General features: G+C 43.9%; 1 protein-coding gene across 1 annotated transcript in view; it reads left to right on the top strand.

Annotated features, from left to right (window-relative positions):
* Window positions 1-15,748, top strand: part of LOC149450581 (uncharacterized) — a 90,958-nt gene extending 75,210 nt beyond the window's left edge. Inside the window, exon 7 of the mRNA XM_089691705.1 lies at window positions 13,796-15,748. Coding sequence (XP_089547831.1) covers window positions 13,796-15,301 — 1,506 coding nt within the window. The 3' untranslated portion in view covers window positions 15,302-15,748. The remainder of the gene's footprint in view (window positions 1-13,795) is intronic.
* The last annotated feature ends 2,439 nt before the right edge of the window (window positions 15,749-18,187 follow it).

The following is an 18,187-nucleotide window of genomic DNA, read 5'->3' on the forward strand; positions in this document are numbered from 1 at the left end:
TTAATAAGCAAGGCTGTAGACAACAGCACACCTACATTTCTCCATCAAGAAGAGGAGGACCCCCTTGTGATGGAAGAGGATAAACCCTTCACTCCTCTACGGTCCCTCCCCCGCCAACAGCAATTTCACAATTTTGTAGGGATAGCATCTGACTTCCTTATGTACAAAGTCTGTGGCAAGGGGGGTGATGAAATAGTCATCACCTGTCTAACGTACAGCATAAAAGAGTTCCAAGGTACATAAGGACAGATGAGCGAGGTGTTATAGGGACAGAGTAAAACAGTCATTTTAAGGGGGGACTGTGATGGATTTGGTAAAATGCCTATTCTGTTTTCTGTTTAAAATATACATTTTATACATATTTACTTTTATACTTTTTTAGATTTCTAAATATATGTGTTGTGAGTATATATATATATATATATTTTGTCTGCTGGGCTTTGCAGTCCTCCTTAACTTGTTTTGCTCAGAGCGATGCTCTCAACCCCTCCCTTCGCACTGAGAGGATTTTACTTTGGGAATGTGAGGGGAGGGGTGAAAAGATAACAGGACGAGAAGCATCAAGTTTCTACATTTCTCCTATATTTCAACCAAGAAAAATGTGCCTTTTAGAACGTGACTGTATATACGTAATAGTGACGTATACTCTATTGTTTTCTATGTATAAAAGGTTAAGCACCGCCCTGCAATAAACGGAGATAAGATGATGTGAAAGTGGTTGTACTGGACAGTTGTCCGTGTAATTATTTTCCGGCACGCAATCCATATCTCAAAATTAGGAGCAGCAGCAGAAATCCTACCCTGAGCCCGATTGTGGTTCTCACAACCTTTTTAGTTACACATAGCGCGGGTTTTATCCATTAATAGTGATGACATCATTGCCCAAATCTGGGGGTCACCAGCCATTTCCACCCTTTACTCCCAGCTGGGGGGCTTTGTATCCATATACCAGATGTTCTACAGGACTAAATCTGCAATCAGTGTTACTGCAAAATCAAAGGGGCCAAAACCCCTCCCCCGAGCAGTCATATATTTCTGTCCCCATTGGTGGGAGTGGAGGTGACCCCTCTATAAGGATCTACAGTCCATACACACCCAGCACAAGGCCGGGGTCACACTACCAGATGCTTTTCAGGGCTGCAGTTCCTCTGAGCTCCACAAGGTGGGGATCTCACTTCTACCCAGACAGGAAGTCTCTATGGAAGATAGACAGGAAGTGATGTCAGGGACAGACAGGAAGTGATTTCAGGTACAGACAGGAAGTTCCATGTGGTACGAAGTACAATGGAGACATTGCTGGAAGTGGTAGCAGGGAAGGTAATAAGATGTTATTTCCTATTTATACACAGTAACCCCCATCATGTCCATCGTCTTCCTCCATAGTCATGTCCATCCTCTTCCTCCATAGTCACTGTGACGTCTTTTATCTCCAGCAGATGATGATACACACATATATAGTGTGGGAACCCAGATTAACCCCTTCATAGGGATGAGTTGATGATAATATATTTGCCCCCAAAGCTGGCCTACATGGTTCAGTTTTATCGTTCAGCCAGCGGGATGAGAGAAAAACTGAAGCGATTCCCCCATCCACACATTGGAGGTGGATGGGGGAATCCTCCCCGCTGCACTCTTGTATTCTGACAATGGGGGGACTCCTCCGCTCTCAGAATACACAGATCAGCACTGAAGCTATTGGCTGCAGCCGCTGGGGGAGTGGCTTTTATCCGGCAGTGGCCACACATGGATGGAAATGTGAGCGATCCCTGCTGAACCAGCTGAATTTCCATGGATCTATGGTCACCTTCAGTGACTTCCTCCCCTCCCCCTCATCTCCTTCATGATGGAAGTCATGCTGAGATCATCTCCCATTGGCTGAGCAATATTCTCATTTGTCTCTCAGCTCCTTCTTGCTATTCCTCGTCCTGCCTGTTGTTTCCTTGGATTGATTTTCTGTGTAGTGACCCCGGCTTGGTCTCTTGGATGCGCTCGTCTGTTGCTTGCCCTGACCTTTCTCCTGATTCCTGGATCTCCTCCTCATCTCTCCTCCATATCCTCTTACACAGCTTTTCTCCACACCTGCAGTGACCCTGGGGGGAGGAAACTTGGCACCAGCACGCCGCCAAATCCATCCCCACCATTAGGGGCTCTGGAGACAATTGTCTGCTATTTACACTCCGTTCCTCCGCACGTCACCTGATCACATGACAGCTTACTTCCACAGATTCCGGACAGATTTCTGGATGGTAAAGGTCAAAGTTCACTCTTCAGTTTAGGAGAGGCAGGACGCACATGTTGGTCATGCGTTGTATGTAATGACATCAGAATGCTGCAACAAGCCTATACCCTGCGTAGTGTGGGGGTCCTGTGGGGGGGAATTATACCTCAGCCTGAAGTGGGGCTTTAATAAAATGGAGACCTGAATGGAGAGGTGAGGAGGATTCTGGGAATATCATTTGATGTGACTATTTGTGTTCAGATGTAGAGTTTTCCTCCTGTGAAGTCTGGAGATCATATGACATCACATTGCCTCCACCTCCCTCCCTGATAGAAGAGAGAAAGAAGAAGAAGATTCTAGAAGTCACCAGAGAGATCACTGAGCTGCTGACAGGAGAGGTGAGCGGTGCCGGGAATTCTGGGACATTCTCCAGTAACAGACAAGGGATGTGTCTGGATGGTGACTGTATCATTGTGTGTGTCAGGTTCCTATAAGGTGTCAGGGTGTCACTGTCTATTTCTCCATGGAGGAGTGGGAGTATTTAGAAGGACACAAGGATCTCTACAAGGACGTCATGATGGACAATCAGCCGCCCCTCACATCACCGGGTAAGAGGAGACTTTATTGTAAAGGAGAGAGCAGTACGGAGGATCCACCTAGATCCCCCATCATCTGATAAACACATAGAAACAATGGATTCAGTCAGTGTGTGTGTTTCCTACAGATGGATCCAGTCATGGGAACCCACCAGAGAGATGTCCCCGTCCTCTGTATTCCCGGGATTCCACACAGGAAGGTCACACCATCCCTCACCATCATCAGGTAGATGAGTGACAATTATTGGTAGTTGTGATTTATACACAGCATGTTTGTTACAATGAATGTTTTATTATATCTTTCAGAGTGGAAACCTCGATGATTATATTATTGTTGTTAAAGAAGAGTATAAAGAGGAGGATGAGGAGTATGGAGTGATGGAGGAGTTTTCAGAAGGACACAAGGATATGATGGAGCCACCTAATACCAGGAACCCACCAGAGAGATGTCCCCGTCCTCTGTATTCCCGGGATTCCACACAGGAAGATCACACCATCCCTCACTATTACAAGGTTGGTGGGATGGAGCATCCAGAGCATGGACTTGTGGAGACAATGTGTGGATTTTGTATGTGATTTCACAATAATGAAACTCATATTTTACAGGTGACCTCTTCTGTCATTCTCTTGGTTTAGAGTGAAGATCTGATGTATATAAAAGTTGAGGTGAAAGCAGAAGAAGAAGAGGCGTATGTGAGGGATGATCAGCAGTCTATGGAGGAGGATGGAATAACGGGGACATTTATAGAGGAGGACACTCCTACAGAGATCAGCACAGGTGGGTCATGAACACTAAATCCATTCCTCCACCCATACTGCTCACTGATTGGTCCAGAGTAGGGCGGGGACTGGGTGATATCAGCCTGTAATCCCCTGGTCACTTTCCTGAGCTGTGTTCCCCGTCCTGTATTCCTGGATTTCTCTCGGATAATCTTCCTTCTCTGTGCTGCAGACACAATTTATGTCTCTAGACTGGATTTATGGAGGTTCTGGGGTTCAGCTGGCAGCAAAATGTTGATTTTCACCATAGACATTGCAAGGATTCATCCTATGTCTGTAGCCTTTAAATGTCTTCGGTAATTTCTAGCCTCTGAGCTCAGGAGGAATAAAGCTCCGGACACCGAAGTGTGCAAGCTGAATCTCTGAAAGTTTAATACGTGCGAGCAGGTTTTACAAATTCAGAATTACGAATGATATATTGTAATGACCAATGATATATTGCACTCTTATCAAGAGAGATAACAACCACAAATGATTGAAGACCACCACATAGGGCAGTTCCATTTCTACAGAATAGAAACTGAATTCATGAAGCAAAGAGTTGTTACAAGTGACATATAAACACGAAACTAACTTGCTCACACATCTACAATGGAGGCATTAAACACAATGGATGTCAGTTTATAAGACATGTTTCCTTACAGTTCCTCCTTTTGTCACGTAGTAACACATCAAATTTCACAGTTGTTGTTTCTAATATGCATCCTGATTGGCAAAAAACTTGTTAAAAATGCACATGCAAAATTTAGCAGCAACATAAAACATAACTATTAGAAAAAACATAATAAAATCAGCATGCCTACTTTCTTAAACCATCCAAAAAAATCTCCAAATCTTCCCAACCCTTTAAAAGGGTTCCAGACATCTTCAGCTATGGATGGAGCTGGGGCTTGTAAAGCATTTACCTGGTCTCTATGATTCTCAATGACTTCATAGTAGTCTGGGATCCCAGCAGACATGTTATGTATCCATGTACAACACTCATAGTCAGTAGTAGACTCACACAGCCCAGTCATCTTCAGCTATGGATGGAGCTGGGGCTTGTAAAGCATTTACCTGGTCTCTGTGATTCTCAATGACTTCATAGTAGTCTGGGATCCCAGCAGACGTGTTATGTATCCATGTACAACACTCATAGTCAGTAGTAGACTCACACAGCCCTGTCAATGCTGCTCCCATTTGTTCTATTCCCATTTCATTCATGAGTACCTGTTTTCTTCATGCCCGTAGTTCAACATTCACAAGACTTACTTCTAGTTGTGTTTCATTTATAATCTGATCCATAATGAGTGAATAATTATTTCACCTTCTCCTCAGTTCTATCCCCACCCAGTCCATGCAGGAACCATGGCCAGGCTTGGTCTTCTGTTTTATACAAGTCCCTCTCATGCCTACATTTCATAGGATATCAGGGATGACTACTAGCCAGTAAAGCATCACTGTGTGTCCCCCCATGACATCCATTACTGGTACCAAGGTGGCTAAGTAACACCATCCTTCCTGTCCTTGGGGGGTCCATGGATAACAATAATAACTGGGATAGCACCTGAGGACGGTGACTTTGTACAAGTAAACACTACTAAGAATGGATGGAAAATACATAGAAAACATTCCTAACAATGCATCCCACAGGAAATACTATGGAGTAGGGCGAGTTTTCATTAACCCAGATTTAGTTGGTTACCCTAACCCAAATGTAAGTCAAGTATGGAAAGATCAGTCAGTAGATTTTACCCACAACATACCTGGACTCCTTCAGTAAAATCTACTGATTGATCTTTCCATACTTGACTTACATTTGGGTTAGGGTAACCAACTAAATCTGGGTTAATGAAAACTCGCCCTACTCCATAGTATTTCCTGTGGGATGCATTGTTAGGAATGTTTTCTATGTATTTTCCATCCATTCTTAGTAGTGTTTACTTGTACAAAGTCACCGTCCTCAGGTGCTATCCCAGTGACATTAAGTTTAGACTGACTACAACATTCTTCTCCTTCATTTGATTTGCTGCCTAAATGAAAACACCATTTAGGTTCCATCATAACTCCCAACACTTCAGATTTCAGCCTTGTAGTAACATTTGTGAGGATAATACTCAGATTACCAATAAACATTGACGTCACATTTTTTGGTGCCGCATACAAAGGAATGTTCATAGTTTCGGGGTGGAGTATACTGCAAACCCAACAACTCTGGAATCCCGAGAGCTTGGCATACCTATACTTACATTTCAATAATGACATATTCTCGGTCAATGATCTTTTCTGCTGCTTTTTTATTAGTCCGCTGTCATTTACGGTCTTATTGTTGTGGCCACAGATTGGTGGCCATTCTTCTGGATGATAATAACAGTGACTAGCCCAGTATGCCACTGAAACACTTATCACTAAGAGACAACCAAAAGATAGTTCTTCCAGGCTGTCTCTGGATGAAGCAGCATTCTGGAGATTGAAGAACACTGGTAGGTCTGTCTCCTTTACCTGTTCCATCTGTTGCTCCTGGTTCCTTGGAGGTTCCTTGGAGGTTCCGGGATCCTCTTTACTCTAGAAGCATGTATCCAGACGTTGGAATCAGCAGTCAGAACTGTGGTTCTCATCACATGGTATGGTAGTTTCTTCGTATGGCGGATCTGTGGTCTTGTGTTTGTGAAGATCCTTAACCACTACCCTTCTCCTGGCTTGTACGGGTGGGTTGGATCATCTGTGGGAAGAGGGAATGAGAGAGAGACATCACCATATACATTTGAAACTCTAAAAATTAGAATATCGTGCAAAAGTTCATTTATTTCAGTGCAGCAACTTAAAAGGTGAAACTAATATATGAGATAGACTCATTCCATGCAAAGCAAGATAGTTCAAGCCGTGATTTGTCATCATTGTGATGATTATGGCTTACAGCTCATGAAAACCCCAAATCCACAATCTCAGAAAATGAGAATATTGTGAAAAGGTGGAATATTCTCAGATCAAAGTGTCCCACTCTAATCAGATAATTCAGCCATAACACCTGCAAAGGGTTCCTGAGCCTTTAAATGGTCTCTCAGTCTGGTTTAGTAGGAATCACAATCATGGGAAAGACTACTGACCTGACACCATCACTGACACCCTCCATAAGGAGGGAAAGCCTCAAAAGGTAATTGCAGAAGAAGTTGGATGTTCCCAAAGTGCTGTATCAAAGCACATTAATAGAAAGTTATGTGGAAGGGAAAAGTGTGGAAGAAAAAGGTGCACAAGCAGCAGGGATGACCGCAGCCTGGAGAGGATTGTCAGGAAAAGGCCATTCAAAAGTGTTGGGGACTTTCACAAGGAGTGGACTGAGGCTGGAGTCAGTGCATCAAGAGCCACCACACAGACAGATCCTGGACATGGGCTTCAAATGTCGTATTCCTCTTGTCAAGCCGCTCCTGAACAACAAACAACGTCAGAAACGTCTTACCTGGGCTAAAGAAAAACAGACCTGGCTGTTGCTCAGTGGTCCAAAGTCCTCTTTTCTGATGAGAACAACATCTCATTTGGAAACCAAGGACCCCGAGTATGGAGGAAGAATGGAGAGGCCCAAGGACCCCGAGTATGGAGGAAGAATGGAGAGGCACAAGGACCCCAAGTATGGAGGAAGAATGGAGAGGCCCAAGAATGGAGAGGCACAAGGACCCCGAGTATGGAGGAAGAATGGAGAGGCCCAAGGACCCCGAGTATGGAGGAAGAATGGAGAGGCACAAGGACCCCGAGTATGGAGGAAGAATGGAGAGGCCCAAGGACCCCAAGAATGGAGGAAGAATGGAGAGGCACAAGGACCCCGAGTATGGAGGAAGAATGGAGAGGCACACACTGCAAGATGTTTGAAGTCCAGTGTGAAGTTTCCACAGTCTGTGTTGATTTGGGGAGCCATGTCATCTGCTGGTGTTGGCCCATTGTGCTTCATTAAGTCCAGGGTCACCACAGCCATCTACCAGGAGATTTTGGAGCACTTCATGCTTCCTTCCGCAGGCCAGCTTTATGGGGAGGCGGACTTCATTTTCCAGCAGAACTTGGCACCGCCCACACTGCCAAAAGCACCAAAACCTGGTTCAATGACCGTGGGATTACTGTGCTTGATTGGCCAGCAAACTCGCCTGACCTGAACCCCATAGAGAATCTATGGGGCATTGCCAAGAGAAAGATGAGAGACATGAGACCGAACAATGCAGAAGAGCTGAAGGCCGCTATTGAAGCATCCTGGTCTTCCATAACACCTCAGCAGTGCCACAGGCTGATAGCTTCCATGCCACGCCGCATTGAGGCAGAAATTGCTGAAAAAGGGGCCCAAACCAAGTACTGAGTACATATGCAGCTTCTACTTTTCAGAGGTGCAATATTGTTCTATGTACAATCCGTGTTTTATTGATTGCATGAAATATTCTCATTTTCTGAGATTGTGGATTTGGGGTTTTTATGAGCTGTAAGCCATAATCATCACAATGATGACAAATCACGGCTTGAACTATCTTGCTTTGCATGGAATGAGTCTATCTCATATATTAGTTTCACCTTTTAAGTTGCTGCACTGAAATAAATGAATGAATGAATGCACCATATTCTCATTTTTCAAGTTTTACCTGTACACCATTCAGCACCCTAATCAATTCCTGGACATATCTTTCTTTAATTCTAAATCACCTGACATAACTACCAAAGGACCTCTTGTCCAGGGGGTGGGGAATGGCCTGCCCATAAGAATTTCAAAGGGGGAAAGCTTGGTGCCTTTATGTGGTGTCATCCTCATCTCAGCCAGAACAGCTGGCAAGAACGCTTCCCATCACTTCAATGTCCCCCCTGTTGCCTTCCTTAGTTTTTCCTTCAGGGTCCTATTTGCCCGTCCTACCTGACCAGAACTCTGTGTGGTAGAATATATGGAACATCCAGTCAATGCTCATCAGTTTGGCTACCTGTTGTGTAACCTTTGATGTAAATGCTGGTCCTTTGTCTGAGTCTATACTTACCAGACATCCCCATCGAGGGATGATTTCTTTGTAAAGGATTTTAGTAACGCTCCTTGCATCCTCTTTGTTACAAATGCTTCAGGCCAGCGACTAAAGCGATCCACTATCACCAGCAGAAACTCGCCTCGTCCACTATTAGGCATGTGTGTGAAATCAATTTGAAGTTCCTCAAATAGTCCACTAGGTGGCAATAGCTGATGATGTCTAACCTGATTGGGGTTTCCACCATTGTTTCTGATGCATGTAACACACGCCCTATTTGTTCTTGTGTCTGCTTAGTAAGATTTGGAACACAAAATCTTTTCTTTATTTCATCTTTCACTACCTGCCAACCCCGATGTCCTATGCCATGGAACTGCGCCATAATGAGAGGAGCGCTGTGACGTGGGAGTCCTAGGATACCTCCTTTTGACATTAGACAATTACATCTCATGTCAACTCCTTCTGTTGCCAGTATGCTACATCCTCTTCAGTTGCTGTATATTGCAGCTCCTTGAGAAGAGAATGTTCCGGTAACATAGGTGGATCTAAAATGGCCAATAGACATTTGTGAGTTTACAAGAGGTGTTGCTATAGGCGGCATTTTTAGCAGTGCAATCAGCAAATGCCTTGCCTTTAGCTACAAAATCAGAGGAAGATGTGTGTGCCTGACATCTAATTCCTGCAATGGACCTAGGTTTATGAATGGCTTCCAGAAGATTGTTTATTAGGTCCGCATGTGATACTCCTTTTCCATCTGCAGTGGAGAATCCCCTTCTCTGCCATATTTTACCAAAATCATGGACAACTCCAAAAGCATACCTAGAATCTGTGTAAACATTTACATCTTGATTCTCACAAAGTTCACAAGTCCTTGTTAGTGCAATCAATTCTGCAGCTTGGGCTGATTTGTGAGTGAGGGGTAATGCCTCCTGAACAATGTCAGGTAACTGGACCACTGCATACCCTGGTATAAAGGTATCATCAGAAGGTCTGGAACAAGAACCATCTACAAATATGTCCAGAGCTTCCGGAATGGGTGTTGTATGTCTATTCTGGGAGAGGTATCTTCATGTATGACCTGAACACAATCATGTTCCTCGGGTGGGTTGTCAGTTTCACCGTTTATCCATAGCAAACAATTTAGCATAGCTAGAGGACCTGAGTTTGAACCTGCATATTTCACTTCCAAATTTGTAGTTGATGTCAAAATCACTTGATAACCGCTTGCCCTTTGTGCTGTCATGTGCTGCGTAGTGAGGTTCTTAAGGACATGTAGTACATGATGTGTGGTGTATAGGATGGTTTTATGTCCCAGAGTGTAAGGGATTTCCGGCTAAAAGAATTGCGTTTGGGAATGTACGAAAGAGAAGATTGCTGCAGCACATGAATCTGCGCATGTGCAGGATCCCGACAAGGCATACAGGCAGGCAGGCACTAGGACCCAGGTGCACCTGTCACCAATGATTGCCATCTGATCTGTCTCTTTCCTCTCTTCCTCGGGTCTTCCATCTGATCTGTCTCCTTCCTCTCTTCCTCGGGACTGCCATCTGATCTGTCTCCTTCCTCGGGACTGCCATCTGATCTGTTTCCTTCCTCTCTTCCTCGGGACTGCCATCTGATCTGTCTCCTTCCTCTCTTCCTCGGGACTGCCATCTGATCTGTCTCCTTCCTCGGGACTGCCATCTGATCTGTTTCCTTCCTCGGGACTGCCATCTGATCTGTTTCCTTCCTCTCTTCCTCGGGACTGCCATCTGATCTGTCTCCTTCCTCTCTTCCTCGGGACTGCCATCTGATCTGTTTCCTTCCTCGGGACTGCCATCTGATCTGTTTCCTTCCTCTCTTCCTCGGGACTGCCATCTGATCTGTCTCCTTCTTCGGGACTGCCATCTGATCTGTTTCCTTCCTCGGGACTGCCATCTGATCTGTCTCCTTCCTCTTCCTCAGGACTGTCATCTGATCTGTCTCCTTCCTCTCTTCCTCAGGACTGCCATCTGATCTGTCTCCTTCCTCTTCCTCGGACTGCCATCTGATCTGTCTCCTTCCTCCCTTCCTCAGGACTGCCATCTGATCTGTCTCCTTCCTCTTCCTCGGGACTTCCATCTGATCTGTCTCCTTCCTCTCTTCCTCGGGACCGTCATCTGATCTGTCTTCTTCCTCTCTTCCTCGGGACTGCCATCTGATCTGTCTCCTTCCTCTCTTCCTCGGGACTGCCATCTGATCTGTCTCCTTCCTCTCTTCCTCGGGACTGCCATCTGATCTGTCTCCTTCCTCTCTTCCTCGGGACCGTCATCTGATCTGTCTCCTTCCTCTCTTCCTCGGGACCGCCATCTGATCTGTCTCCTTCCTCTCTTCCTCGGGACCGCCATCTGATCTGTCTCCTTCCTCTCTTCCTCGGGACCGCCATCTGATCTGTCTCCTTCCTCTCTTCCTCTGGACCGCCAACTGATCTATCTCCTTCCTCTCTTCCTCGGGACCGCCATCTGATCTGTCTCCTTCCTCTCTGCCTCGGGACTGCCATCTGATCTGTCTCCTTCCTCTCTTCCTCCTACAGCCCCTCCCTCCTCCTCCCATACTGTACTATCCGGACTCTGTATCTCCACTGCTTGTTCTACGGGAGGCTGTAGTGGTCTATCTATTCTCAAAGATTTGAGGAAATCATCATCCTCTGTCTTTGGTAATGCTGGATATATTTGTGTAGAAGTTGGCGGGGCAGATGCTGGGGGTTAAAGAGTGGAGATTAAAATTCCTTGGCTCCGGAGTGTAACCAGTCATTCTGAGCCAGTGAACACCCGCAGATTTCATGTATTTATAGTCCCAGCTCGGGCAAGTTGAAAGATGTCTTATCTCCTAAACACAGTCCCCTTATCATGTCCATATGAATCTTATCATTAGACCCATCTCTAGGAAAGGGACCACTGCTTTTCATATCCAGGGACCATTCTGCAATACTGTCTGTGAAAGGAACCACATAGTAATCATCCCATGGTGATACTCTGATCACATATTCTTTACAAGTTAGCCTAGACCATTCCGGATTCTCTTTCTTTTTCTCAGCAATATCACTTAACACTTTATGCGGAAGCCTTGGAATTTTTGGCAGAGATCCCTTACTTTGGATCTTTCCCATAGTGGAAGCAAAACAGCTGTTAGACAAAGCAATAAATGATTACAATATCAGTACTTATTCCCTGAAGCGGAGAGGTTGTCATGTCAGCAAAGCCTTCTCCACAGTTCAGGAGTTTAACACCTAAAAGTACAAATCCTTGTAATAAACCTGTTCTGAAGAAACACAAATACTACATAGCAGTTCCATAACACACAGCAAATAGGCACTTCTACTTCTAAAATGGCAGAAATAACCGAGGACTCCTGTGAATTCACAATACATCTGCCGAGGCAATTTTTCCCCAGAGGCTTCCAAAACCTCTGAATTTCCTTTGAGGACCCACCTCAAAGACTCTCCGTGAGATCCAACAATCTCACATGGAAACTTTGGCTGCTGTCCCGGGGTCTTTAAAGGGGATTTGATCCGGCAAAACTAAGACAAAATAGCTCAGCTTACCTGACCAGCCTCGCCTTTAATCCCGACTTCTGACACCAGATTGTAAGGATTCAACCTATGTCTGTAGCCCTTTAAATGTCTTCGGTAATTTCTGCCCTCTGATCTCAGGAGGAATAAAACTCCGGACACCAAAGTGTGCAAACTAAATGTCTGAATGTTTAATGCGTGCGAGCAGGTTTTACAAATGCAGAATGACCAACGAAGTATTGTAATGACCAATAATATATTGTAATGACCAATGATATATTGTAATGACCAATGAAATATTGTAATGACCAACGAAATATTGTAATGACCAACGAAATATTGTAATGACCAATGAAATATTGTAATGACCAATGAAATATTGTAATGACCAATAATATATTGTAATGACCGACGATGTATTGTAATGACCGACGATGTATTGTAATGACCGACGATGTATTGTAATGAACGATGATATATTGTAATGACCAACGATATATTGTAATGACCAACAAAATATTGTAATGACCAATGAAATATTGTAATGACCAACGATATATTGTAATGACCAACAAAATATTGTAATGACCAACGATACATTATAATGACCAACGATATATTGTAATGACCAATAAAATATTTTAATGACCAACGATACATTGTAATGACCAACGATACATTGTAATGACCAACGATACATTGTAATGACCAACGAAATATTGTAATGACCAACGAAATATTGTAATGACCAACGAAATATTGTAATGACCAATGAAATATTGTAATGACCAATAATATATTGTAATGACCGACGATGTATTGTAATGACCGACGATGTATTGTAATGAACGATGATATATTGTAATGACCAACAAAATATTGTAATGACCAACGATACATTATAATGACCAACGATATATTGTAATGACCAATAAAATATTTTAATGACCAACGATACATTGTAATGACCAACGATACATTGTAATGACCAACGAAATATTGTAATGACCAACGATATATTGTAATGACCAACGATATATTGTAATGACCAACGATATATTGTAATGACCAATGATATATTGCAATCTTATCAAGAAATATAACGACCACAAATGACTGAAGACCACCATATAAGGCAGTTCCATCTACAGAATGGGAACTGAATTCATGAAACAAACAGTTGTCACAAGTGACATATAAACACCAAACTAACTTGTTCCCACATCTACAATGGAGGCATTAAACACAATGGATGCCAGTTAATAAGACATTTTTCCTTACAGGGGTATTTGTACCATCCTGACATTTGGAGGGATCTGTCCTGTTCTGACATTTGGGGGATATCTGTACTGTCCTGACATTTGGGGGATATCTGTACTGTCCTGACATTTGGGGGTATTTGTACTGTCCTGACATTTGGGGGATATCTGTACTGTCCTGACATTTGGGGGTATTTGTACTGTCCTGACATTTGGGGGATATCTGTCCCGTCCTGACATTTGGGGTATTTGTACCGTCCTGACATTTGGAGGGATCTGTCCTGACATTTGGGGGTATTTGTACCGTCCTGACATTTGGGGGGATTTGAACCAATCAGCTCCTGTCTAGTAATCCTCTTTGTCTTTGTATTTTAGTCCATGGCCGGGAGATGAGGAAAACCTCCGAGGATTGTCTCACTTTGTCTCCAGACTGGAAAGTAGAAGATGAGGACATCACACAGTATAGTCCAGGAGAAAACCCGGCTCCCTCCAATGTCCATCCGGCACCACCCAGTGTAGATGGACCATCGGATTCCTCGTATCCTGAGGAACCTCAGACTGCGCGGGTCCAGGTCAGCGTTACAACAGGGAAAAAGTTCTCCTGTCTGGAGTGCGGGAAATGTTTCCATCATGAATACCGTCTTAATATGCATATAAGATCTCACACAGGAGAGAAGCCATATTCCTGTCCTGAGTGTGGGAAATGTTTTTCAGTGAAGTCCAGTCTTTACAGACATCAGAGATCTCACACAGGGGAGAAGCCATTTTCCTATTCTGAGTGCGGAAAATGTTTTCCAGAGAAGTCCAGTCTGCACAAACATCAGAAATCTCTCAAGGGGGAGAAGCCATTTTCCTGTCCTGAGTGCGGGAAATGTTTTTCAGTGAAGTCTCATCTTTCCAGGCATCAGACATGTCACACAGGGGAGAAGCCGTATTCTTGTCCTGAGTGTGGGAAATGTTTTTCACAAAAGTCCAGTCTGCACAAACATCAGAGATCTCACACAGGGGAGAAGCCGTATTCTTGTCCTGAGTGTGGGAAATGTTTTTCACAGAAGTCCAGTCTGCACAAACATCAGATGTCTCACACGGGGGAGAAGCCATTTTCCTGTCCTGAGTGCGGGAAATGTTTTTCACTGAAGTCCCATCTTTCGAGGCATCAGACATCTCACATGGGGGAGAAGCCGTATTCTTGTTCTGAGTGCGGGAAATGTTTTTCATTGAAGTCCTATCTTTACAGACACCAGAAATTTCACACAGGAGAGAAGCCGTATTCCTGTTCTGAGTGCGGGAAATGTTTTTCAGAGAAGTCCAGTCTGCACAAGCATCAGAGATCTCACACGGGGGAAAAACCATATTCTTGTCCTGATTGCGGGAAATGTTTTTCACAGAAGTCCAGTGTGCACAAACATCAGAGATCTCATACGGGGGAGAAGCCGTATTCTTGTCCTGAGTGTGGGAAATGTTTTTCACAGATGTCTCATCTTCACAAACATCAGAGATCTCACACAGGGGAGAAGCCGTATTCTTGTCCTGAGTGCAGGAAATTTTTTTCAGAGAAGTCAAGTCTTTACAGCCATCAGAGATCTCACACAGGGGAGAAGCCGTATTCCTGTCTTGAGTGCGGGAATTGTTTTTCACAAAAGTCCAGTCTTCACACACATCAGAGACTGCACACGGGGGAGAAGCCGTATTCCTGTCCTGAGTGCGGGAAATGTTTTTCACAGAAGTCCTATCTTTACACACATCAGAGATTGCACACAGGGAAAACGTCACTTTTCTGTTCTGAGTGCTGGAAATGTTTTGTAAATCAGGCAGATCTTGTCAAGCATCAAAGATCTCACAAAAGGGAAAAGCTGTATTCCCGTCCAGAGTGTGGGAAAAGTTTTTCAGAAAAGTCCAATCTTTACAAACATCAGAGATCTCACATGGGGGAGAAGCCACTTTCCTGTCCTGAGTGAGGGAAATGTTCCTCACTGAAGTCCTGTCTTCCTGTACATCAGGGGTCCCACACAACCATGGAGGTGTATTAGTGCCTTGATTGCGGGAAATGTCTTCTAGATGAATGTTGCTGGACATCCCAGCTCTCATGTGGGGAAGAAGCACACCCTGATATACACCTCAGATATACTCCATGGCTGATCTTCATCATGGAAGGAACAGTCCATAAGGAGATGAGAGGCCCCCAAAGACATGGATGAAGTGTGGGACCAGGTTGGCTATTGATATCAGCAGAAGAATAAAAATGGAGTCCTGCCCTGTGATTGGCTGAGTACATTTTGTGGTGGGAGATTTCACAAACACTTGGAGGTCTATGGAGAACAATGTTGGATGGATGTGACCGGCATTCTCCAGCAGGGAGGAGTTTTGGGTGTATTTTATTTCTTATGATCATTGGCTCCATCTAGTGGCCATAATATCATATTGGGCTAATTTTACTGATGGAGATATTTCAGAAAAATCACCTCATTGTGGCCACTAGATGGAGCTGGAGATCATAGGAAATCACTGTGTTACTTAACATACAGCAGGATGTTGTCACAGCTGGAGGAATGATTGTCTCATTGGTCCAATGAATGTTCTATAAATACAGCCCTTGGTTTCCTTCATCAGACACGCCCCCATACTAATCGCTGAGGTCACACTCCCGCACTCTGAGGTCACGCTCCCGCACCCTGAGGTCACGCTCCCGCACCCTGAGGTCACGCTCCCGCACCCTGAGGTCACACTCCCGCACCCTGAGGTCACACTCCCGCACCCTGAGGTCACACTCCCGCACTCTGATGTCATACTCCCACACCCTGAGGTCACACTCTGAGGTCATACTCCCGCACTCTGAGGTCATACTCCCGCACCCTGAGGTCATACTCCCGCACTCTGAGGTCATACTCCCGCACCCTGAGGTCACACTCTGAGGTCACACTCCCGCACCCTGAGGTCACACTCTGAGATCACACTCCCGTACCCTGAGGTCACACTCCCGTACCCTGAGGTCACACTCCCGCACTCTGAGACAGATAAAACTTTATTTTGGTGGTATTTATTCAACGCTGGAATTTTTATTTTTTGCTATATAAATTAAAATGTCCAAAAATTTGGAAAATAAAATGTTTTTCTTATAAAATTTTGCAAATAAATAATCTTTCTTCATAAATCGGCCAAAATGTATTCAGATATCTTTTTAGTAAAAAAAAAACAAATTAGTTTATAACCAAAAATTATAATTTTTCAAAAAAAATTTTTACATTTTTATTTTTTTTTTATATTATTATTTATGGGTTTTTTTACACCCATAAAGGCTGTAACAGCAATAATTTCACCTTCTCTCTGGCTGCATTCTTGCAGCCATTGAGAAATACTGTGAGAGCTGTGATTGGTCACAGCTTGTCACATGGTACAAGTCTGTTGGGAATAGCCCTGTACCATGTGACCTCGGTGATCATTCACAGATTTCACTAGTTGTAAACAATGATATCAGGAAGTGACATCTTGCTTACTATTGTTCATGTGATCACTTGTCTTCAGTTCACTGATCTTCCTAGTGAATGGCTGTGCAGGGAGGGGGATGTCAGGACAAGTCTGATGATTGGAGGAGAGCAGACTGAGCTCCCAGCAGTTAGAGAACTGACCACGCTGAGCTCTCATGCCTAGTGTGGTCAGTTTTAATAGGAAATCAGAGGGACTGTCAGGATCACCGGGGATCAAATATAAATAGGAGCTAATAGACGTCCCTGACTGTAAGCCCAGCACCCTATGATGATGTGCATTACACGAAACGTGTCAGAGGGGATATAGTTTCTGGACGTCTGACCACCAAGGGCTCTATTTATAGAACGTCTGACCATCACTCAGCTGGTCCAGTCTGGGGACAGATCACGCAGGCACAGGGAGAACATGCAAACTTCAGGCAGGTATGGCAGTGGTTGGGATTCAAACCAACAACGCCAGTTCTTCTAGGAGGAAGTGCTAACAATTTATATGTTTCTATAAAGGTGATCCCTCCAAGCCCACATTAACCCTCTCACTGCCAGAGCTGTTTCTGCATGATTTTGCACACATGGGAAATGCAGATTTTAGGCCTGAAGATGAGATAAACCCCCAAACATCTATTAGCAGAGGCCCTGGAAAATAAAGTTTTGGTAATTTTCGGGGAATTCCGGATCATCATATACTAAGCAGGATTTGGATCCCGATGGAGAACTTTCACCCCAAGAAAAAATGAGGGTGAGGTCAGCAGAGGAGCCCATAGTAAAGGAGGAAACTCTGAAATGTTTTCTTCAGAAGGTCGGAGTTTACTGGACAAGTGAATGTAAAATACACCATCAACGCGTTTCATGGCTTCAAAGTGTCACTTCATCAGGACAGGTGTAAGAAGACGATATAAAAATAGGGAATGAAGTAACAGTCCAGTATATGGTATTATAAAGACCCGAGTCACATACAATTCATGGACAGGACTGAGATTTATAGCATTCAGGATTTGTATGATGTTAGACAAGGTGAAGAGATATATGGAGAGGATGATCAATACATGGAGAAATCAATCTATTCTATCATAGAAGGGAATCAATAGATCAATCAATGACATCAACCAATCAATAAGATCCATTTCATGGGATAGATTTATCATTCTGTGCACTGGTTATGTTGGAGGATCAAACCGTGATCACTGGATATTGGAAACATTCCTATTGATCTGATGATTGCTGGCATGGATTCCTGATTGATTATTGCTGGGAATAAAGTCCAATAAACACGCAGATTTGATGGGATTATTGATAGAAAAATCTCTTCATATTCCATGGAAGAAATATGTGTAGAATAGTTTGGATTTGATGGAATAAATC

This window comes from Staurois parvus, unplaced genomic scaffold, assembly GCF_062004578.1.
Source record: "Staurois parvus isolate SC_StPar_1 unplaced genomic scaffold, SC_StPar_1.0 ptg000570l, whole genome shotgun sequence".
Classification (NCBI taxonomy): Eukaryota; Metazoa; Chordata; class Amphibia; order Anura; family Ranidae; genus Staurois; species Staurois parvus.